General features: G+C 41.3%; 1 protein-coding gene across 5 annotated transcripts in view; it reads left to right on the top strand.

Moving 5' to 3' along the window:
• sorcs1 (sortilin-related VPS10 domain containing receptor 1) overlaps nt 1–23,554 on the top strand; it is a 196,163-nt gene that overhangs the window by 141,064 nt on the left and 31,545 nt on the right. For all 5 annotated transcript variants that reach the window (XR_015087120.1, XM_086033399.1, XM_086033398.1 and 2 more), the window contains 8 exons: nt 3,207–3,386; nt 4,375–4,521; nt 6,115–6,217; nt 11,332–11,408; nt 12,610–12,701; nt 13,057–13,164; nt 20,283–20,400; nt 21,929–22,062. Coding sequence is in view for 4 of the 5 variants with exons in the window: in XM_086033399.1 (XP_085889525.1) it covers nt 3,207–3,386; nt 4,375–4,521; nt 6,115–6,217; nt 11,332–11,408; nt 12,610–12,701; nt 13,057–13,164; nt 20,283–20,400; nt 21,929–22,062 (959 nt within the window). In the remaining variant the exon portion in view is untranslated. The remainder of the gene's footprint in view (nt 1–3,206; nt 3,387–4,374; nt 4,522–6,114; nt 6,218–11,331; nt 11,409–12,609; nt 12,702–13,056; nt 13,165–20,282; nt 20,401–21,928; nt 22,063–23,554) is intronic.

Below are 23,554 nucleotides of genomic sequence, written 5' to 3'. Positions count from 1 at the left end.
GTGCCCTGTGAGCTGGGCAGCGGTAAAAAGCAGGGACCTTGGTGGTCCGATCCCCAGTACCAGAAACTAGCTCTTGGGACATGGAATGTCACCTCTCTGGCAGGGAAGGAGGCCGAGCTGGTGTGTGAGGCTGAGAAGTTCTGACTAGATATAGTCGGGCTCACCTCAACACACATCTTGGGCTCTGGTACCAGTCCTCTGGAGAGCGGTTGGATACTCGTCCACTCTGGAGTTGCCCAGGGAGAGACGCCGAGCAGGTGTGGGCATACTTATTGCCCCCCGGCTTTGCGACTGTACATTGGGGTTTACCGCGGTGGACGAGAGGGTAGCTTCCCTCCACCTTATGGTGGGGGGGACGGGTGCTGACTGTTGTTTGTACCTCTGCATCAAACAGCAGTGCAGAGTACCACCCTCTTTTGAGTCCTTGGTGCTCTTCCAGGCGTGCTGGGGAGCGTCCCCCTGGGAACTCCATCGTTCTGCTGGGGGACTTCAATGCTCACATGGGAAACGACAGTGAGACCTGGAGGGGCTTGATTGGGAGGAATGGCCCCCCCTATCTGAACCCGAGTGGTGTTCTGTTATTGGACTTCTGTGCTCGCCACGAATGGTCCATAACGAACACCATGTTCAAGCATAAGGGTGTCCATATATGCACTTGGCACCAGCACACCCAAAGCCGCAGTTCGATGATCGACTTTGTAGTCGTATCATCGGATTTGCGGCCACATGTTTTGGACACTCGGGTAAAGGGAGGGGCGGAACTGATCACCATCTGGTGGTATGTTGGCTGGTATGGTGGGGAAAGATGCCAGTCCGATCAGGCAGACCCAAACATACTGTGAGGGTTTGCTGGGAACGTCTGGCAGAATCCCCTGTCAGAAGTAGTTTCAACTCCCACCTCCAGCAGAACTCCGCCTTCCGGACTATGTTTCGTGCCTCCATTATTGAGGCGGCCAATCGGAGCTGTGGCCGCAAGGTGATCGGTGCCTGTCGTGGCGGCAATCCCCGAACCCAGCGGTAAGGGATGTTGTCCAGCTGAAGAAGGAGTGATATCGGGCCTTTTTGGCCTGCAGAACTTCAGAGGCAGCTGACAGTTTTCAGCTGGCCAAGCGGAATGCAGCTTCGGCAGTTGCTGAGGTAAAAGCTCGGGTGTGGGAGGCCATGGAAAATGACTTCCGGACGGCTTTGAGGAAATTATGGTCCACCATCTGGCGTCTCAGGAGAAGAAAACAGTGCACCATTAACACTGTGTGTAGTGGAGATGGGGGTGCTGCTGACCTAGACTCGGGACGTCGTGGGGCAGTGGGGAGAATACGTCACAGACCTCCTGAATTCCACCGACACACCTTACACTGAGGAAGCAGAGCCTGGAGACTCCGAGGTGGGCTCTCCTATCTCTGGGGTTGAAGTAACCGAGGTAGTTAAAAATTTGCTTGGTGGAAAAGCACCGGTGGTGGACGAGGTCCTCCCAGAGTTCCTAAAGGCTCTGGATGTTGTGGGGCTGTCATGGTTGACATGCTCCTACAGCATCGCGTGGACATCGGGGACAGTGCCTCTGGATTGGCAGTCCGGGGTGGTGGTCCCCCTTTTTAAGAAAGATGGACCGGAGGGTGTATTCCAATTACAGCGGAATCACACTCCTCAGCCTCCCTGGTAAGGTCTATTCAGGGGTGCTAGAGAGCAGGGTCCGTCGGAATCAGGAGGAGTAATGTGGTTTACGCCCCGGCCGTGGAACAGTGGACCAGCTCTACACCCTCAACAGGGTCCTCGAGAGTGCAAGAGTTCGCCCAACCAGTCTACATGTGTTTTGTGGACTTGGAGAAGGCTTTCGACTGTGTCCCTCTGGGAGTTTTGTGGGGGGTGCTTTGGGTGTATGGGGTACCGAGCCCCCTGTTAAGGGCTCTTCGTTCCCTGTGCCACCAATGTCAGAGTTTGGACTGCATTGCCGGCAGTAAGTCGGAGTTGTTTCCGGTGAGGACTGGACTCCGCCAATGCTGCCCTTTGTCACCGATTCTGTTCATAACTTTTATGGACAGAATTTCTAGGCGCAGCCGAGGTGTTGAGGGGTTGTCAGTATTGCACCTTTGCTTTTTGCAGATGATGGCCTCAGTATTGCACCTTTGCTTTTTGCAGATGATGCGGTGCTGTTGGGTTCTTCAAGCCGTGACCTCCAACTCTCACTGGAGCCATTCACAGCCGAGTGTGAAGCGGCTGGGATTCAAATCAGCACCTCCAAATCTAAGACCATGGTCCTCAGTTGGAAAAGGGTGGAGTGCCCTCTCCAGGTCGGGGATGAGATTCTGCCCCAAGTGGAGGAGTTCAAGTATCTTGGGTTCTTGATCACGAGTGAGGGTAGGATGGAACGGAAGATTGACAGGCGGATCGGTGCAGCATATGCTGTGATCCAGATTCTGTATCGGTCTGTCATGGTTAAGAAGGAGCTGAGCTGAAAGGCAGAACTCTCGATTTACTAGTCGATCTACGTTCCTACACTCACCTATGGTCATAAACTGTGGGTCATGAACAAAAGAACAAGATCTCGGATACAAGTGGCCGAAATGGGTTTCCTAGGCAGGGTGTCCGGTCTCTCCCTTAGAGTTAGGGTAAGATGTTCGGCCATCTGGAAGGGACTCAGAATCCAGCTGCTGCTCCTCCACGTTGAGAGGAGCCAGCTGAGGTGGCTCAGGCATCTGTTTAGGATGCCTCCTGGACGCCTCCCCGGTGAGGTGTTCCGGGCACGTCCCACCGGCAGGAGGCCCCGAGGATGACCCAGGACACGCTGGAGAGACTATGTCTCCCGGTTGGCCTGGGAATGCCTTGGGATCCCTCCAGAAGAGCTAGAAGATGTGGCTGGGGAGAGGGAAGTCTTCCCTGCTGAAGCTGCTGTGTCCGCGACCCGACCCCGGATAAGTGGCAGATAATGGATAGATGGATGGATGTCCTCATGCTTCCTACTGTCATTTCCAAACTGGCGGTTTGTGCCTTTGGTCCATGTTATTAACATTTGAGATGAAAAGACCCACACCAGTTCCTGTGTCTTTGCTGGTCTTCGGGCTCTCATGAATTTTATTGCGTCCCACTATATTAGCCAATATACACTGCCAGTCAACAATGAACTCCATGCAAAATATTTAGATTAAGTCACTCATTTTATACAGACATACAGTATACATGCAGTACCTTTAATGGTGTTACCTTTCTTGCAGGACTTGCATGTCATCAGTACGGATGAAAACCGTGTTGTGGCAGCAGTACAGGAGTGGAACCAGAATGAAACCTATAATTTGTATGTGTCTGACACATCAGGTGTCTATTACACTCTGGCTTTGGAGAATGTTGTCAGTAGCATGGGACCTGAAGGAAACGTCATGGTTGATCTATATGAGGTAAACAGATAATATTTTATTATTTCTTGAATGATGTCTTCTACCTATATAAAATAAATTATTCTCGCTGATTGGGGGCTTTTAGTATGTTACTGTAGTACAATTCTGTTCATGGCCATTGTCCGTGGTGTGCCGCACGGGGGCTTCTGCATGCAACCCCTGAATCAGCTGCTGGAACAATATGATTTAGAAGATGGCTGTATACGAGGAAGAAGTGTTATTTTTCTCTAAATTATTTATTTTTAAATAACATCAAACATACTAATTACAACAATATGCTTTGTTTTTTCTGTGTCTTCAAAACACACTGTGTGAATGTAAATGATGAGTCATAGACTACACATTTGCTTTATGTACAAATGCTACTTTTACAATTGTAACCTAATTCAAAGATTTACTTAAACTGAAGCTAGTGCTAATTTTGGGGCTCCAATACCACACAGTTATAATTTACAGAAAGATCAACAACACTTATCCATTTAATCCAAAAAGAAGAGGAAAATAATTAAGCAGCTGAAGATGCTGCTCATGTCTTTCTTTGGCCCGGGCTAAGGAATCGAATCCAATGTCTTGATTGGGGTCACCACCCAGAATGTAAGATATTCTACATCCTTCCTCTGGAACAGATTTAAGTGCGTGCCAGTTATGAAAGTGGACTTTCATTGCCTGGTGCAACTGCCTCTGACTCACTTCACAGTATCCTGAAGCGACCCCCCCCCCCAAGCAAGCAGTCAGAAACATTTTAGAAACGCATTGGGCATTTGCAAATGTCCAACATAGTCGATCCTTTCGCGCTCAGTGTTTGTGGCTATATTTGGTCTTGGTAATACAAAAGAGGCAAGCGGGTGTGATTGTATTACTTTGGCACCTCAGCTTGTCATACCGGCCTAATTGCTTTCATTTTCACACCAGTGTGACTGTGACTGTGATAAATTTCAAGTTACTTTTATCTGTTTCTGAGCTCTTTGTTTGGTTTCTGCTTTTACAGGTGGCAGGAATAAAAGGCATGTTCTTGGCCAACAAAAAGACAGATAAACAAGTAAAGACACATATTACCTACAACAGAGGCAGAGACTGGAGGTTATTACAGGCACCAAACAAAGACCTGCGAGGCAATAGCATACACTGTATGCCAGTGAGTGTCTGCATTCATTTATCAATCTCTCCATTTTCTATACCGCTTAATCCTCATAAAGGTTGAGAGGTGGAGTACACCGTGGACTGGTTGTCAGTCAACCGCAGAGCATGCATAGACAAGCAACTATTCACAAATACATTTACGCACAGTGAGAGTTTTAAATGAACACAAAATGCATGTTTATGTGTATAATGCAAGAATAGCAAAGTGTGTAAAACCTTAACGTAAGTCATAAGAGAGTCAAACAGTCTTAAACTTATATCAAATTGTTGTTGGAATGTAAAGTGCTTTGTTACAGCTGTAGCTGTTATGAAATGTGCTATTAAAATAAAATATAATATAATATATAGTCGCTGGTGTCGGGCCGAATCCTTGTATCTCCAAAATAGTCGCTTTTTGGGAGACCCCAATAATGACGTTTGTTCAACCATTAAGATTGCATCCTCCAAGACAGCAAGCCATTTCAACTCTTTTGATTGGTAAATAATTTGTAAAAATTGCACACACATGTGTGGAATTCAGGGGCGTTTCTGGCCACCTTGGGGGCCCTCGGCAAGAGTGACCATGGGGGCCCTCCCGGCCCCAAAAGACCAAGATTCAATCCAGAAATCTTTTATTTTAAAGAACAGAAGAGCAGAATCATGTAAGAAAACTTTAGCTACAATATAGCAGGGGTGCTCAAGTCCAGTCCTCAAGAGCCCCTATACAGCCTGTTTTCCATCTGTCCCTGCCTGCAACACACATGATTTAAATCACGACTGTTATCAGGCTTGTGCAAAGGTTTTTGATAACTTGCTGCAGATCATTTGAATCAAGTGTGCTGCAGGCAGGGAGGGATGGAAAACGGGCCGGATAGGTGTTCTTGAGGTCTGGATTTGAGCTCCCTGGTATAAACCAACAGTGTTCTGAGCCAGCTCAGCTAAAGAGTTTTTTAGTTTAATATACTGTAGTCCAATAAGATAACCTCCCATTAAAGACTTGCAGAGGGAACTAGGCAAAATAAATAAATAAATAAATAAAATCAATAAATGTTTGTTTTATCAGTTTTTTTCTAAAAGCAAATTGGAAATACATTACATTTCAAGATAAAACTGTATTTATTTTTTAAGGCTTACTCTGACAAATGAGGGAAAATAGTATAGATATGAATAGATATCATCGTTGATGACGATGTTTTTGCAGATCTTTTGTAAACATGGCTCCATGCTCCAAATCATTCGTTATTCTTCATTCTTCGGTCTGCCATTCTGTAGCATGCCTTGCCTTCTATCCATATTATACGGCAATTTGTCAGGAAATGTCAATATTTTAATAAACCCCTAAACAGCCTGTCACCGCATGGCCTGCATCACTGGCATTTTGCTCGGTCTTAATGAGAATTGTGCCGTTAAAGGTTAACCAAATCAAAACTAATGGTGAACCTAGCCAATCAAGAAATGGCATCTGTGATACATTGAATGGCATGGGATTGCTGGATTATTATCCAAATAGTTGTATCATCTGTTGGGATTTTTTTATGCTGCTTTGGTTAAGCTTGATAGTTTGAATAATTGGGGCTGTGACTCTTTTTGTTTTTGTTTATTTACACAGCCATATTGTTCATTGCACCTTCATCTTCATGTCTCTGCAAATCCCTACACATCTGGAAACATAGCGAGTAGGGACTCAGCACCTGGGATCATTGTAGCATCAGGTGAGTTGATGAATCATTTTTTTCCTAATCAACAGGTTAATAGCATCAATCGATAGAAAATTAAACTGGAAAAATATATCTAAAATATGAGGTAAGTCAAAAAGACCTCAAAGATAAAGTGAATTGAATTGACTAATTGTGTTAATGAACCAATGCCACTCTTATTTGGTTTCAATTCACATTTAGATCCTTTTATTTTTGTTGTAATGCTACTGTTCTGGGTCCAGTGGGTGACAGGCCGTTGCTCATCCTGTGAGTACAAACAACTTGAGACTATACTGTACTGTGGTCTTTGAGTTCTTTAAAAGCAAATGTGGTCTCTCAAGCATCAGTTGGTCCAAAATGCTGCTGCTTGCAAGAGGGAGCACATAACCCCAATTCTAGCCTCCATTCACTGGCTCACTGGCTCAGTGTATTTTAGGGTTCATGTTGAGATGCTTCTTTTTGCTTACAAGTCTTTAAATGGCCTCGCCCGGGCGTACCTCTCCGAGCTCCTCCACTCCTACACACCTTCCCGGGGACTCAGGTCTGCGGACCAGGCGCTGCTCGAGGTGCCGAGGAATAAGCGGTGTCTCAGAGGTGATCGAGACTTTTCTGTTGCTGGGCCTGTGTGAACGCACACACAGACACAGAATGCTTTGTGTGGATTGCACAGATGAATAAATCTGGACTCTTCTTTGACATACATTTATTTTGTGCAAAGGTTATTTGAAAGAGGGAAAAGTCTGCTGTGAACTCTATTTAATCTGTAATCAGGCCTGGTAGTTGCCAACAAGAGTTTCTGTCAGAATTTTACATGTATGTAAAAAAAAAAAAGCATTGTAATCAAACATGAACCTGTTAAGATATTATCTATCTATCTATCTATCTATCTATCTATCTATCTATCTATCTATCTATCTATCTATCTATCTATCTATCTATCTATCTATCTATCTATCTATCTATCTATCCATCCATCCATCCATCCATCCATCCATCCATCCATCCATCCATCCATCCATCCATCCATCTATCTATCTCTCTATCTAGCTATCTAGCTATCTTTCTGTCTCTGATAGGGATTTACTTACACTATGAGAGGTTATAACGTGTTCATGTGCCACCTCACAGAGAAAGGCAGAGCACCATCATTTCATTTCATTGAATGAGGTACTTGGCCGAAATGCAAAATCAACAGTTCTCCCTGACGCAGTAATGCAGACTCAATTCAATAATGTGACTAAGGAAGATAATTTGCTAGACATTTAAAAAAAATGTTTTGCCTCTGTTGTAACAAACCTATCAAAACACATTGTTGTAACAGGGGACTCCAAATACAAATATTTTCTTAAGAATAATTATCCCAACTCATGTTATCTCAAACCTACTTGTAAAACACAAGTAACTGATATTATAAATAGGATGAAATGTTCATACACAGCCGGTGCTGATGAAATTAGCAGTGAGATCATCAAAACTATTGTGAATGTGATAGCTGAGCCACTCGCTCATATAATAAATGTATCCCTTCAGTATGGCATTGTTCCAAAGCAAATTAAGATGGCAAAAATAATACCATCTTATAAATCTAGAGATATAAATTAAATTCAAAACTATTGACCCATAGCAATTTTACCAACCCTTTTTGAGGTTCTAGAAAGTGTGGTCCACTTGAGACTGGCAGATTATTTAGAAAAATACAATATACTGGCACCCTTGAATATTAATAAAACCAATTATATTGTTTTCAGCACTAACAAACATAAATACAGTGATCGTGACATACAAATAACTATAGATGGTACACCTAAAGTTGAATTTACAATTTTTTTAGGAATCTACATTGACCAATCCATAAATTTCAAAATACACATAGAGGAGTTGGTAAAAAAAAAATCGAAACTTCTGGGATTATTTTATAAACTAAGACAATTGCTCCCACTAGAGGCATTACTATCTTTGTATCAATCTCTGTTTGAGCCTCATATAAATTATTGTAATATTATTTGGCACAATACTTACCCTACGTATACCACTAAATTGCTTGTATTACAAAAAAAAAGGCATAAGAGCAATATCCTGGTCTAAATACAATTCTCCTACAAATGCTCTCTTAAATGGTCTCCTAAAGCTTCCTGAATGTAATGTCTTTCACAATTCATGCACAATGTACAATGTGGTCAATAGGCTAAATACTCATTGGTGTGATTTTAATCCACTGGACTCCTCCACTCACCCACAAAATACCAGGAATAGGTTGCACCTAAAAGGTAAGGTAAATACATGAAATTGAAAGGTACTCGTTTCAGTATATGTTATAAGGGTCCGCAAATATGGAATGAGCTAGAAAATGATATAAAACAATCGCCCACATTCCCGCTATTTAAAAGAAATCAGAAGCGCAAGCTACTGGAGAGCTATATATCTGTTGGTTTTGCAGCCTAATTCTTATAGGGTTAACTCTTCTCATGTACATGGATCACCGAGGTTACAAAGGTTGTCACAATGTAAAGTGTACATGAACATGGTGTGCTCCGGTTGTCTTAGGCTCACACCAGAAATTACGATTTGTATCTCCTTTTCCATATAAACCGTGAAGCGCTTGCCTTGCACTGCAAACCTTTGTTAATCATATGTAAATGAACTTGAATATGGCAGAGCTGTAATACATTGATAGGTGTTGGGGTGTTGGACCCCTGTTTAAAAGCTTTAAGCTTCAGAGGGAGTCCATTTTTCACAATGTAAAACAATATTGTGTTTCTGATTTAACGTTGTGGAAATAAACTTAAATGAAATAAAATGAAAATTTCATTTCTGCCTCAGACCAGCGGTGTTTCTGCCAGAAAAAGAGACAAAGGAAATACGGTACTCATATTGTCTCACTGAGAAGGAAAAATAAGAACTGCCAGAAAATGAGACCACCAACCCCCCGGGTGAATTCACACCTCTGTGATATTTACTCCCACATGAATCCTCAGTGTCAATAACTCAGCAGCGCATGCTGCAGGTGTCTGCAGATGTCCAAGTTTTCTTTAAAAGTGTGGGTGGATGGACCTTGCCTTAAACACGTTTAAGAAATGTGAGAGTGGGCAAAAAAAAAAAAAATCTAATCCTAAAAATGTATACATTTTAGGTCATTTTTAAGAACATATTTAATCTCCCTCAATCACACATCTTAAAGTTTTGAATAGAAGTCAGGACTTATTTTGCAAGTACAGTGTTGCTAAAGCCCCTGTCCCACTGAGCGGCGAGCGATTGCAAGTGTTTTCGAAGGCAGCAAGTGTTGCATTCACGTTAGACTGTGTCAGTGTTCGTTCAATATTGCAAATGTTCCCAAAACATCCGCCAGACGTTCGCAAATAGTTTTACTGATTTTTGTTGTTATTGTCCGTGTGTTCCGTGCGACAAGAAAAGTACAGGCGAACGTCTGACGACCGTTTGGCAAGCATTTGCAACCTTGAATGAACCCTGATGTTTTCTACCTTATCCAACGTTCGGAAATGTTCGCCCTACAGTGGGACAGGGGCATTAACATAAATGACTACACCACTTTGGAAAAGCAAGCGTTTCATTCATTTCTCAGAGAACACAAGAAAACATGGTGAGAATTTTAATGATGATTGGAAAAACTGATGTTATGAATTAGCGGCACGGTGGTCGACTGGTTAGCATGTCCGCCTCACAGTTCAGAGGTCGTGGGTTCGATCCCGGCTCCTGTGTGGAGTTTGCGTGTTCTCCCCGTGCCTGCGTGGGTTTTCTCTGGGTACTCCGGTTTCCTCCCACATTCCAAAAACATGCATGGTAAGTTGATTGGACACTCTAAATTGCCCCTATGTGTGATTGTGAGTGCGGATGTTTTTCTCTGTGTGCCCTGTGATTGGCTGGCAACCAATTCAGGGTGTCCCCCATCTACTGTCCGAAGACAGCTGGGATAGGCTCCAGCACGGTCCGCGACCCTTGTGAGGATAAGCGGTATCAATAATGGATGGATGTTATGAATTAGAATTTTCCATCTTCAATTTAACTTTGCTAGACTTTTGCTGAATTTTGTAGTTGTGAATTTTGAATTTCTAAAGGAAAACTTGCAATTTTAGTCTCTTATAACTGACCTGTTTGGCTGCTTAGTCATGGAGTATATTGATATGTATGCCTTATCATGTCGGTCGGAGCAGTCTTGCAGCGCAACGGGGGAGTTTGATATAACCCTTGTGTTACAGTGTGTATTGAGATGGATATTTCTTGGAAATGCAGTAGGACATTTCAAGGTTTGAGAGGAGAAAGACAAAAAAGAGAGAATAGCAAAAAGCAAAAAAAATAGCCATTGAATTGAGGCCGTCTGTAGCCGTACGTTTGCACAAGCTGTAACTCTTTCTCCAATAGCAGGGGTATCCATTGAGGGGGCATAAACTTTGAAAAAGCTCCATCCACCCAGCCGCCACCGCCATTTGCCCCGGGCATCAAGTGAGCTTTGCACGCCACTGAAAGGCCGCCAAACAGTCACTGTCCATTCCCTCCGCTTTCAGCTCAACACGAATCCAAGGTATCATTGGGTTGACGGCCAACAAAAAGTTTCTCAAGGATGAGCAACGGCAGTCTAGTGAGCTAGATTGTGATCATTTATCAACTTGTATGAAAGTGGGTGATCAGTGCTCAAATCAACAGGTTATGATCATCTGGTTAAGATTTTTTTTTTATTCTGTAGCAATAAGGGATCACAGTTAATTTGTTTGTTTTTGGTTTTTTTTGGTACCTGTATTCTGTTACTCCCAAAACCTGCCTACGAGGCACATGCTCGTTGTCAAAGTGGATGCCAGCTGTAACTTGGCTAATGTACACGATACACAACAGTGTTAAGAATTAATATGCGTTAGATCAGTCTACATAATTGGGAATTCACGTTCAATGTCAATTTGAAAGACAAATGCAACATTCAGAATTTATTTGATTATTTCAGAGATAAAATGTCCTGTACATTCTTGTATGCTATAATTACAACTTAATCCTGCATCACGAAGCAGCAGCCTCCACTTTTACACACTGTTATTGTCTCCTCACCAGATTAAAAATGAATTTGTTATACATTGTTTGCAAAAATTCTTTGTTCACATTGTTGCCATTTGTTTGCATGAAAGGTTCCTTTGGTTCTGAACTGACCACCAGCAACGTCAGTGTGTACATAACCTCGGACGCGGGAAACACATGGAGACAGGTGGGGGGTTATACATATTATGCTGTTATTCATCACGCTTTTCTTATGCTTATATTTTTTTGTGTTGGATTAAAAAAATGTTTGGCGGCACGGTGGTCGACTGGTTAGCATGTCCGCCTCACAGTTCAGAAGTCATGGGTTCGATCTTGGCCCCGGCCTCCCTGTGTGGAGTTTGCATGTTCTCCCTGTGCCTGCGTGGGTTTTCTCCGGGTATTCCGGTTTACTCCTACATTCCAAAAACATGCATGGTAAGTTGATTGGACTCTCTAAATTGCCCCTAGGTGTGATTGTGAGTGCAGATGTTTGTCTCTGTGTGCCCTGCGATTGGCTGGCAACCAATTCAGGGTGTCCCCTGCCTACTGCCCAAAGACAGCTGGGATAGGCTCCAGCACGCCCCTCGACCCTTGTGAGGATAAGCGGTATCGATAATGGATGGATGGATAAAAAAAATGTTTTTGGAGGGGAAAAGGCAGGTCAAAACAAGTCAACACTGGTCAAAACATGTCAAGAGGAATCTTGATAGACTAAGGTTATGAATATGAGACAAGCCAGCACTGGAGGGAGTGAGTGGGGAGCTTTTGTGCCTGCAGACATAATTGTTAGAACAAGGGCGGTGATCAGAAAGATACACATAAGACAGGGCTTTTGAGGGTTACTGAGCAGACCATCAAAATTCATTCTTAGTTTTAATCAGAAAAGGATGTAAATCCCAACATTGGTTATGTCAGAAGAGCTCAAATCGCAGATCAGTCAAAAGCTAAAATCTTTCAATGTATTCAAATTACTAGTGTACAACATAGCACATGTAGCAATATCTGTAAATATTCACCCAATTTACACCAAAACAGCTCTGGATCAATATTAAGCGCACATCACCCTGTCACACTGGATCTTGTTTTGATTACCTACCTTTTTCATTGGTGTTTGTCAGAAATTCACAAACAAATTCAATCTGAGCAGAAATTTTGTTCCCAGCATTTAGTGTTGGTGAGCAGCTTTTAGCTCAATTGATTCAGGTGTTTTCATTTAATTGTGCCTTTTTCAATCAGACTTTCTGTGGGTTATTGGAAATTTACAGACAAGCATTATTATAGCTGCTAGACTGACTCGAGAGAATGTTTAATACTTTGGGGGAATTGTAAATGGTTAAAAAAGGAACTTAGGTGGTAAGTCTTTCTCTCTCTTTGTCTTGGCCCTGAAGATCTTCAATGAGGAGTATGCAGTGCTATATCTTGACCAAGGAGGAGCCTTAGTCGCAATAAGGCACACTCCACTTCCCGTCAGACACTTGTGGTGAGTCATGATGATGGAGATGCAATCCGTCACAGCATGACTCATTCCTGGAGATGAAATCCAAAGTATTAAGTTCGTCAAACAAAAACTAATGAGTTTATTGTCTAACCGGGGGAAATTATTATAGTAGAGTGAACTCCCTACAAGCCTCTAAAAAATCTGCATTGAATTGTCATTTGATTGCACCTTCCTGTCTTCAAATTTATAGAGTCTAACTACCTGTGATCAATCTTCATTCGGGTGTAACACCCGAGCCCTGTGCAGAATATGAAATAAAGTCATTAGACAACTTTCAGGGTCATTAGCTTGAGCACACAGTACGGGTCCCAAATGTAATTGATGTTTGCGTTCCCAGGTTGAGCTTTGACGAAGGACGGCAGTGGAACAAGTACAGCTTTACCAGTACACCTCTGTTCGTAGATGGTGTGCTGGGAGAGCCGGGGGAAGAGACACTAATCATGACGTGAGTGAATATTTGTCATCACAGAAATCCATCCAACAATATTAATGCCAGTGACGCGTTACAATGTAGCGCATTATTCCAAAATGTGCACATTTTGAGGTAACTTCCAATCTAACGTGTAACTCTTATTTTTCAAGTAATCAGACTACAGTTACTTTTCAAATACTGCAAGAAGTCTCCTTGTTGAATGCATTCTCTCCTATATGCACTTAAGTTGATTTAATTCTACCAAGTATGGATTAGGGCGGTACGGTGGTCGATTGGTTAGCACGTCCGCCTCACAGTTCAGAGGTCGTGGCTTCGATCCCGGCTCCGGCCTCCCTGTGTGGAGTTTGCATGTTCTCCCCGTGCCTGCGTGGGTTTTCTCCGGGTACTCCGGTTTCCTCCCACAGTCCAAAAACATGCATGGTAAGTTGATTGGACTCTCTAAATTGCCCCTACGTGTGATTGTGAGTGCGGATGTTTGTCTTTGTGTGCCCTGCGATTGGCTGGCAACCAATTCAGGGTGTACCCCGCCTACTGCCCAAAGACAGCTGGGATAGGCTCCAGCACGCCCCGCGACCCTTGTGAGGATTAGCGGTATAGATAATGGATGGATGGAAGTATGGATTAATTATATCACTGATTTCCTTTTACAAGACAGCAGCCATTAGCAAATAATGTGTAATGTGTAAGATTACATACAGATATGTAAGGGCAAATTACAACTTTCGTAAGACTCAGTACACCATGGGGTTGACAGGTATGACATGGTGAAAGGCTTTGTGGGAGTATTCAAATTCATCACCGTTTTCACCGCATGGACTAGTCACATGTTCATAGACAGCAATGGAGGAAAGTCAGAGACATTTCCATTTTCAAGCTGGAAGCACTGTCACAATTTCAGCTAAAAACAAAAAGGGTTGTTGCACATCCTGTGTTCTCTACAGAGGTTTTGTAGCTTCTATGACACTAGTAATGGATGGATGTTAAGTGAAGTCTATAAAGACCCTTTTATGTTTTTTTAATTAGTGAAATTAGTGAAATTCAAAAAATACTTTTTTAATTAAAGTAATTATGATGTCAAAAAGGTTGTCTTCATTTAAATTAATGAAAACAACCTTTATTCTTAATCGTCAATGGTGAAAATAAACTTCTAATGAAGTGGCAAAATCAGGTTTAATTTTTATGTTGACCGTGGTTGCGGATATTTTCTGAATGTAATTATTAAAGTAACTAGTAATATAACTCGTTAAGTTTATAATCAAGCAGTCAGTAAAGTAACTAAATTACTTTTTAAAGCAAGTAATCATTAAAGTATGGTAACACATTTTTTCAAGGTAAGGGTGACAACACACTCCACCACACATCACAAGAAACTACAAATGTGTTTGTCCTACGTGTTAACCCCCAATAAGATGTTTGCATCTGTTTCCAAGTCATCCATCATTCCTCACGGTTCCCTGTTCAAAACAAACAAGTTTCCTCTCAAGGTCTTGGCAGCTTCCAGACTGTCCCTGGTTTATGATCACAAGGGGCCGATGCTTTGGCAGACAGCAACAGCACGACTGTTCATTTGAAGCACACGGAAAATCCATCAGTGTGGTCCTCGAAGCTTTTCTGAAAAAAAAAAAAAACGTTTTACCTGCATTAAAAACGTGGTAGATCTGAGGCAATGAGTCATTGTGTACAGAACGACATTTACAAACCCTCCTCTTGTGTTCTTTCACAATTATTAGAATAGCTTAGTTTGTGTGTCTGTGCTGTATGGCACAGCACAACTCCCTTATTGCAGGAGGGTTGAATATGGCTGGGATACTAATACAATCAGAAGACTCTGCAGGGCAAAACTGGTGTGAACAAGCGGATAATGTCTTAAAACATTCTCATCACGCAGTTATCTTATCCTTAATTATGATTTAGTATGGATGGGGACGAGTTAGGGCAGAGAAACTCACCACAAAATTTAGCTGGAGATTACATATTTATTTAATTAGTACATACATGTTTGCTTTTCTAGCATCTTAATAGAACGGATTTTAGCAATATTGCGAAGGTGAAAAAATGTAGTTCTAGTAATATTCTTAATGTGCGTTTGAAAAGCAGAGTTGAGTCAAATATAACACTTTTAACACAATTTCACATTATTACATTTACATTTATCAAGACTCAGTGGGATGTTCTCAAATAGGCGCTGTTGACGAGCAGGGCCAATGATCAACATCTCGGTTTTATCAGGTTAAGAAGCAATAAATGTAAAGAGTTGACCATCCATTGTTTAAACTGATCAAGGCACGCTTCTAGATTACAGCAATTGTGCAGGTTTGTTACTGTATTTCCAACGGCATATATAATTGGGTATCATCGACATAACTGTGAGTGAAAACTCATGTTACATTCACGCATAATGTCACAGAACGGAAATAAGTTGATGCTAAACAACATAGGGCCCTGCGGTGCTCCAAATGTAACGTTACAAATCGCAGAAGTTACATTCCCATCTTTCACTTCTCTGAGAGGTAAGAACTAAACCAAGAACATATTGAGCTTCAAATGCCAACACACGTTTCAAGGCGTTCTAATAGTATGTTATGAGCGACGTTGTCGAAAGCAGCGCTAGGATGGAGTGGAGTAATAACAGGGGAGAGTAGGGTAAATAGTGCTCATTTTTACTTAAAGTGCCTTTCATGCAAGGGGATCGCAGGAATGCCTCCAACTAAAATATATACAGTACATATACAGTAGTTTAGGATGTTGTGCATCCTTGGAAGCAATCACTTTGGATCTTAAATAAACTGAGAAATATAGCTTTAGAAAAAACTGCTTTTGTTTGTGCTCCCATCTAGCTGTACCACCAAGCCTATTTTTTTTCTTATCCATATATCTTTTAATGGTCATACTGCAGATCTTCATCTCCTTTTTAACCTGACATACGGTCTTCTCCTGTTGTACCGCTTTCACTGCTCTTTCCAGCTCCTCAAGAGGAGTTGAAACCCTGTCTGTCTTCCTTTCGTATGCATGGATGGATTTTGGTCAAAACTTAAGGATGACGCAAGGTTTTAGGGACCAAATGTAAGAATACTGTACAATGTATAATAACAATAAAATACAATAACGTAATTAATGTATAGTAAATAATCAGAAGTTGGGGGAAGTTATGCCATTGGCACAACTTGACCCAGGTCCTTAGGCACAAATTATCCCAAGCTCACCATTTTGACAGAAATGCATCCCAATAAAGTTTTGAGCTAGCATCATGCTAACTGTATAGATTAATGATGTATTTTACTAATCCACGAAAACATGTGTGAACGGTTTTCTAAGTTTTCTATAATTGTTCAAACACAGCAATAAAAAAAAATAAAAAACAACAAAAAACGTTTTGGGAACTTAAATGTGCTTCCCTATCACGCCACGTGTATGCCTTCTTTGCAGGATGAGCGAAATGGATGCCGCTTCAAAAATATGTGGTCACTGACCAACTTCTTCTATGGTTTTCAAAATAACAGGGCGGCACTATTTGCCCCTTGGCACAAATTACCCCACTCTCCCTTATTGATGAAATGTTTATAGTCTGAGTTTATAGCTAGGAGAAGATCATTAGTCACTCTAGCAAGGGCCGTCTCAGTAGAGTGGTTCGGCTCTAAATCCAAACTGAAGAAGTTCAAATCGATAGTTAGCAGCCATGTAATCATTAAGCTGTTCCGCGACGACTTTTTCAAGGATTTCCGCAATAAACGGCAGATTTGAAACCGGCCTATACTGAGAATCGCTGAGTCGAGGTTTGGTCACTTAACACTAAGAGTACGAGAGCAGTAATTTTGACTGTTTCAAACATTGATGTGTTATTACTCTGCGTATATTGTTTTAAGATGCTCCTGGTTTCTTGACTTTTTCTAATTCTGCATGTATTTCATTACCATGGTTAAATGTTATGGTGTTAAACAATATAAAATAGTTAGGAGTCATTATTCCTTTCACTAAGGCATTAAAGGCCTCAAGTCCACTGATAGTGTAGTGGTACACACACCTGAGTTGTGTGCAGGCAGCGTGGGATCGATTCCCGCTCAGTGACAGTGTCTATGTGTGCCCTGCGACTGGCTGGCGACCAGTTCAGGGTGTAGTCTGCCTTCGCCCATTGACAGCTGGGATAGGCTCCAGCAACTCCCCGCGACCCTGTATAGGATAAGCGGTTTGGAAGATGACATGACATGACATTAAAGGCCTCAATTTGACTGCTCTACTTAATCTTACACATGTTGTGCTGGGACGGCGCCGCTGGATTTTTATAGCAACCAGCAGCTGTATTGAGAAACGCTGCTGGTCACCATAATCAATAAAACAAAATCTTACATAGAAGAGAAGGCATGACATCTGTTTCAAAATATTGACAAATCTGAGGATCAATTGATCAGCTGACGCTCAACGGGTCCAAGTAAAAATGGCCCCCTGCTGAGGAGGATGAGGAGCTGTGTCGTGTGTGGTAAAATAGGCTGTGATGTGATAGTCGTGATATTGTGGGAAGTGCATGCCAGATAGTCGAAATTAATAAAATAATGAGCTTATGTGGTGCTCGCTGACAGAATTCCACCATGGAAAAAAAGAGTTGTGAGACGGAGTTGTTTTATGGTCCATACTTCCAATTTACTTCCTCTTCTTTAAAGTGAAGTGTAGTAAAGTCTTTTGCGACACGTCCAAACCAGCTGTATTGTATAATAGCTGACCCACATGCAGCGCAAAAGCCATAATGGACAATATTGGCGCTCCACCAACTGTTTCTCATTCATCTACAGTATATGACATAATTTACATTATATTATACTCACAACATAATTTTAAGCCACAAAACAACAAATGGTCTGTGAACCGAGGCACAAGGTGCATTGTCGGCCGATAGCCCGGCCAAGGAGTCAGGCCCTTCGGCTGGAGCTCCGCACAACCAAATCCAAACCAAAGGCTGTAAATGCATATTTACACATGTATCTTGCATAAATAAACATCCCAAAGCCGAAAATGACATTCATTTCAGTGTACACGTAACCCCTATCAACATAACGACACAGAGCCAAACTGTCATTTTCAGGCGCTGAAATGTTAATTTTGGCCATAAAAACCACATAGCTGCCAAATCCAAACCAAAGGCTGTAGATGCATATTTACACATGTATATAGCATAAATAGACACCCTGAAGCTGAAAATGACATTAATTTCAGTCTACACTTGACCCCTATCAAGATAACGACATACACAGATAAGGGTACAACACAGCCTCACAAGGTGTTAATAAATAAAATACATTAGAATAAGGACACCGTTAATGTGGCAAAGTATACATCCATACTTGGATAGTCATCCATCCATTATCCGATCTGCTTATCCTCACGAGGGTTGCTGGCATGCTGGAGCCTATATCGCAGCTGTCTTTGGGCAGTAGTGGTATACCCTTGAACTGGTTGCCAGTCAATTGTTTATTTAATTTATACAGCAACGATTTAACATGCCGCATGTCACAGACTGGCTTCTGCCTTGTGTGCGCAGTCTGGCCAACCATCAGAATTGGAGTACCTGTACTGGTAGGAACATGAAAACAGGCACTCGCGCTAGTCCGACCGGATGAGCACACACTGAAAAGTTGGCCACCTTTTTGAGCATATTGGACGCACTGTTGAGCCCTGGTAACAGCCATATTCAATTGTTCGGAGCTGATGCTTTTAACGGCAGAAATGTTGTCCACAGTTGTGATTTTAAAGATGAAAGGATTGCTCCTCCAGTCATCTCCGTGGTATGCCGGCCGTTATGTTCAGCAATTCAGCTCACCTTTTTATTTGAACATATCTAAGAGTGAGTCGGAGGGGATGCGAAAATGATATATTCGGCCAGAAAATTTAACTGTCGTATACAACGAATTGGTGTCCCTCCCTCCATTTCACCCCGCTCACCTCACGAAGCTGCACCCTTTCTCTGCACCCGGCTAGTGAGGTGATGAGGTCAGCCGCTCTGTCATGAAGTTGTGGGCATGGGATCGAGAAACTCTCAAGCCGTGGGAACATTTATCCTCATCCTGCAGTTAGTAGTATATGCTTGTCATTATTATTATTTTTATTGTTGGCTGCTTTTTATATTTTGATAACCTCAATTTTGCTGCATATGCACCATAGAACGTGACAATAAAGATTTGTGTTCTGTTTTATTCACACTTTCTTTGTTACAGTGATTGTTTTTGTGTCCTATAAACATAACATAGCATAACATAACATGTACAAGTTAAGCGTGTAAAAAGAATCCATGCAAATCTGTGTACACACAGACCTGCATATACTGTGAAACAGTGAATGGCTCATGAAATCAGATATGATGCTTTGCCGTCAATTGGCTAACTGGACCATTAGAAAGGTAATATGAGTATTTTATAAAGAGTTGGATGTTAGCAGTGATATTGATATGCGTTAGACCAGTGTTATTCAAACTTTTTTGAGTCAAGGCACATTTATTTCATTGAAAAAAAATACTGCGGTACACCACCAGCTGAAATTATGAAAAAAAGCTTATTTTAACCATATAAGTGTTATATTGTTTATATAAGCATTTTTTAACATTGAAGAATGACGTTATGTTATAACGTCTTGAATAGGAATGAAATAAACACAAAGAAAAAAGTATTTTATTATGTTTCATATTGATACTTACTCAGTGTGAAACATGGGCCTGTTTGGATAAACTCACTAATTCGCTTGTCTCTAAATAAAGACAATTAGCTACCTGCTGCTGCTGCTGCTGCTGCTACCTGCTGGTATGGAAGAGTACTACAAAGTGGTAAAGACATGATTACGCTGCCAGGCGCTAGACCGCACAGGCACACAAATTAGATAATTTGCCACGGCACACCTGACATACTACACACCATTTGAAAAACACTGCGTTAGACTAGCGACTTTAAGTTAGCATGCCGTCCAACCCCAAATGCAGAAACTTATGGTACATACCGGTACCTTATAAACAAAAGTATGTACGTATTCTTATTTACATAGGAATGCCTAACAAATAATAATATGCAGAAAGGTGCCTCTTTTTTTTATCTTTTGGCATGTGTGGCATCGGTTAATGTAATTACCAGAGGTGTGCTTGGCTTTTTTTCCAGGATATTTGGCCACGTCAGTCATCGCTCGGAGTGGCAGTTGGTGAAAATAGACTTCAGGTCTATCTTCAACAGGAGATGCACAGAGGCAGATTATCAGACATGGCACCTTCATAATCAGGTATAATGCCAGCACAGGAATACTGATTGAAAGTAATGTAACTGTGTATAGTAGAATAATGGTAATATTTAACACTCACCTAGGCTCTCCAGATCGAGCCAAAGCAATAAACCAATGCTATTGGTGTGTTGTTAATTTCCCTAAGAAGAAGCTAATTATTTCCTTAAAAATGAAAGATTTAAGATGAATTACAAAATGTAATATAAAAATTTGACTTGTGTACAATATTTTTTTCTATTTGAAAGTCATTGACAATTTACTGCTAGCAGTTTGCATTTAAAAAAAATACATTTATGTTGCATGTCTTTGAATTTTATTTCTGTTTAACCCTAAAGAAAATAAGTTTTATGTTTTGCATTATATTCACTTACTGTACCAAATGTAAACCAAACAATGTGAGATTAAAACCAAGGTAGGGATTGAAGTGTAGGTGTGATTTCTGGTGTAATAGTCAATCTCTACTGATTAGACCTCTTCATCATACTAAAATAGTTTCTTCGGGAATGTAAAATGCTTGTGCTTTTTAATGCTTTTTCTTTTATTACCTGGGACATTCAGTAACGAATTGGATGTGTAGGATACACCAGATAGGATAGGATACACTGCCTTTAGACAGTAATTGAGGCTTACAACAAAATACTGTTTCACAGTGTAAACCTGTACAATCAAATTAAAATGCATGAAATCTGATTCAATCTGCACACTTTACAATCTTGTTTGATATTAAGTGCAATGTGTTAGAAAGGTCTTTAATGTAAGGCAATGCATCGGTGTCAGATTTCAGAATTGTCATCAGCCTCTTAAATAAATAATAATAATACAAAGCAATGTGTTGCTAAACCTTCACCATGAACTCTCACATTGTAGAGAAATACTCTAAACACTAAACATGTAAACAGCTGTTCATCACTGACATGTTCTCTGAGTAAATCTTTTTTATTTTCTGCATACACAAGAAGCCACCAATGTGATCACACTCGAAGCCAAGGTGGAGACTTGTTTTCCTTCTTTATACATTGATCATTTAAATCTAGGCTCCACATGCTCAGATGCTAATGATCTACATGTAATGCAGAACACATTCAAACCAATACCTTTCTTCCATATTGACCTGCTGTCAATCACAGTTTAAAAAAAAAAAAAAAAAGATTAGATAGACATGTTCAGACGCTTGAATTTTTTATTAGTGGGAGTTGCCAGCATCTTTAGACATCTCACTAGTGACACCTAACGCACAAAGACAGAATAATGTGCTAAATAAAAGGAGCATTTCAGTGGGGAAAAAATAGCAAAAAAAAAACTAGTGTAACTGAATCAGAATCTCAAGGGGTGTGAAAAGATGTTGATCATATACATTGCATAATCCCAAAACAGATATGCATGCCATTCTCCAGTAAAGCTTAATGCAGACGTGCATTTCCACATGTGATGTGATGCATACATGAATGATTGCCTCCAAGTTTTGATTTATGGCAGGTGGGGAAAAATATGTTTTTCATCTTGGTACTTGTTTGAAATTGACCCATAGGGGGAACCCTGCCTGATGGGAGTGAAACGAATCTATAGGAAGCTGAAGCCCACCTCTAGGTGTGTGATGGGGAAGTTGTACTCGGTTTCAATGTCGTCAGGTCCTTGTGACTGCACAGAGGCTGACTTTGAATGGTAAGATTTTTCTTTTTTTACAATATCCCTTCAGAATGGCTCCTTAAAGGGAACATTCCAACAAATTTGACAAGCATCCATGAGCAGTACAACTCAGCCTGATGTATATTTAATTTTGTATTCTGCTGATGGGCTCCATGTAACTGACCGCTTCCGCCTCACATTCTCTGCCTCTGCCATCAAGTCTCCATTTTGGAAGTTAAAGGACATTGACATCGAAACTCTACTCACCAAAATTGAGATTATCGTAATCCCAGACAATGGCTCCAACCCCGACACATTGTTAGCACACTGCAACGATTAACTAACTAGCATTCTCAACCCTCTGACCCGAGTCAAAACACACACATTCTCCTTCTCCTCATCTGCCCCCACTTATACCCCTCAGCTCTGCTCCTTGAACTCTAAAGGTCGACAACTTAGCGACCTTGCAGGAAAACTGGTCTCATGCTACACAAACAAATGCACATAACACACCTCTCCATACAAGAATTCTATTATTCAGACCAAATCAGTGTAGTTTTCTGGTCTGCAGGAAACATGATAACACTCTTCTCACGCCTCAACAAAATTCTTCAGCCCCACAACTCCCTACCTACACAAATGTACTCACAGGACACCTGTTACTTATGCATACTGATTTTCAAAAAGAAATTTGCATAATCAATCAACACCTTTACGGCGTTGCAAGCAGTACAGAGAATTGATGGATGCAGGGTACAACCAAAGGTATATCTGTTTGAACAAGTACAATGATGTAAAAAAAAATAGCTCTTGGTGCATCTCTGGCAGCCCATTTCAAAGTATTGATGGGGAAAGGGAGCAGTATTGAAAAGTTTGATCAATATCTGGTGTTCCCATGTTTGTGTGTAGTCATTTATTTGTCATTTATTTATCAATGTAAACCTTTTAAACAGCAATTATTTGAACACCAACTGCGCAGCAACATAAACGGAAAGATGACATAACACTCACAGGCTCTGCAAAACGAGTTTTATTCTTGTAACATTTGTAACCTTATACACCTACAAATCTGGGCATTCTGCCCAGCCAATGGACCGCTCTGTCTATCCGCCTATGACGGACGCCTATTTTGCAGACGATAAACTATAAACGGAAAATACATTTTTAAAAGAGGACGGATTAAGCATAGGTGAAAGTGGATTTTCGCCCGCCTATGTGATCGTCTGTAACCTGACATTGATCATTATTGTTTGTTTTGATCCTGCTTGATTTTTGTATTTTATATCAGGCATGTTTTTTGGTCAGCTAACGGGTCCTAATAGCATGCTGCGCAACTGCTATTTTTTGCGTGACGTCACATTGAGGGTCAACAAAGACTGTAGACAAGTATAGTTGCACGCTTACAGACGATTCCTGTTAGTGCTGCTTGTATTCTGCCCTTTTATCTCAGAAAGAAATGTGCCGTGTAAACACTGCAGCTATGGAATTTACAGAAATGACTCCATACACTACGACCGTCCACATATGA

The sequence above is a fragment of the Filicampus tigris genome, chromosome 6 (genome assembly GCF_054856515.1).
Source record: "Filicampus tigris isolate MCC_2025a chromosome 6, RoL_Ftig_1.0, whole genome shotgun sequence".
Taxonomy (NCBI): domain Eukaryota; kingdom Metazoa; phylum Chordata; class Actinopteri; order Syngnathiformes; family Syngnathidae; genus Filicampus; species Filicampus tigris.
Note: the sequence above shows the minus strand (reverse complement) of the source record. Positions and strands in the feature narration are given on the sequence as shown.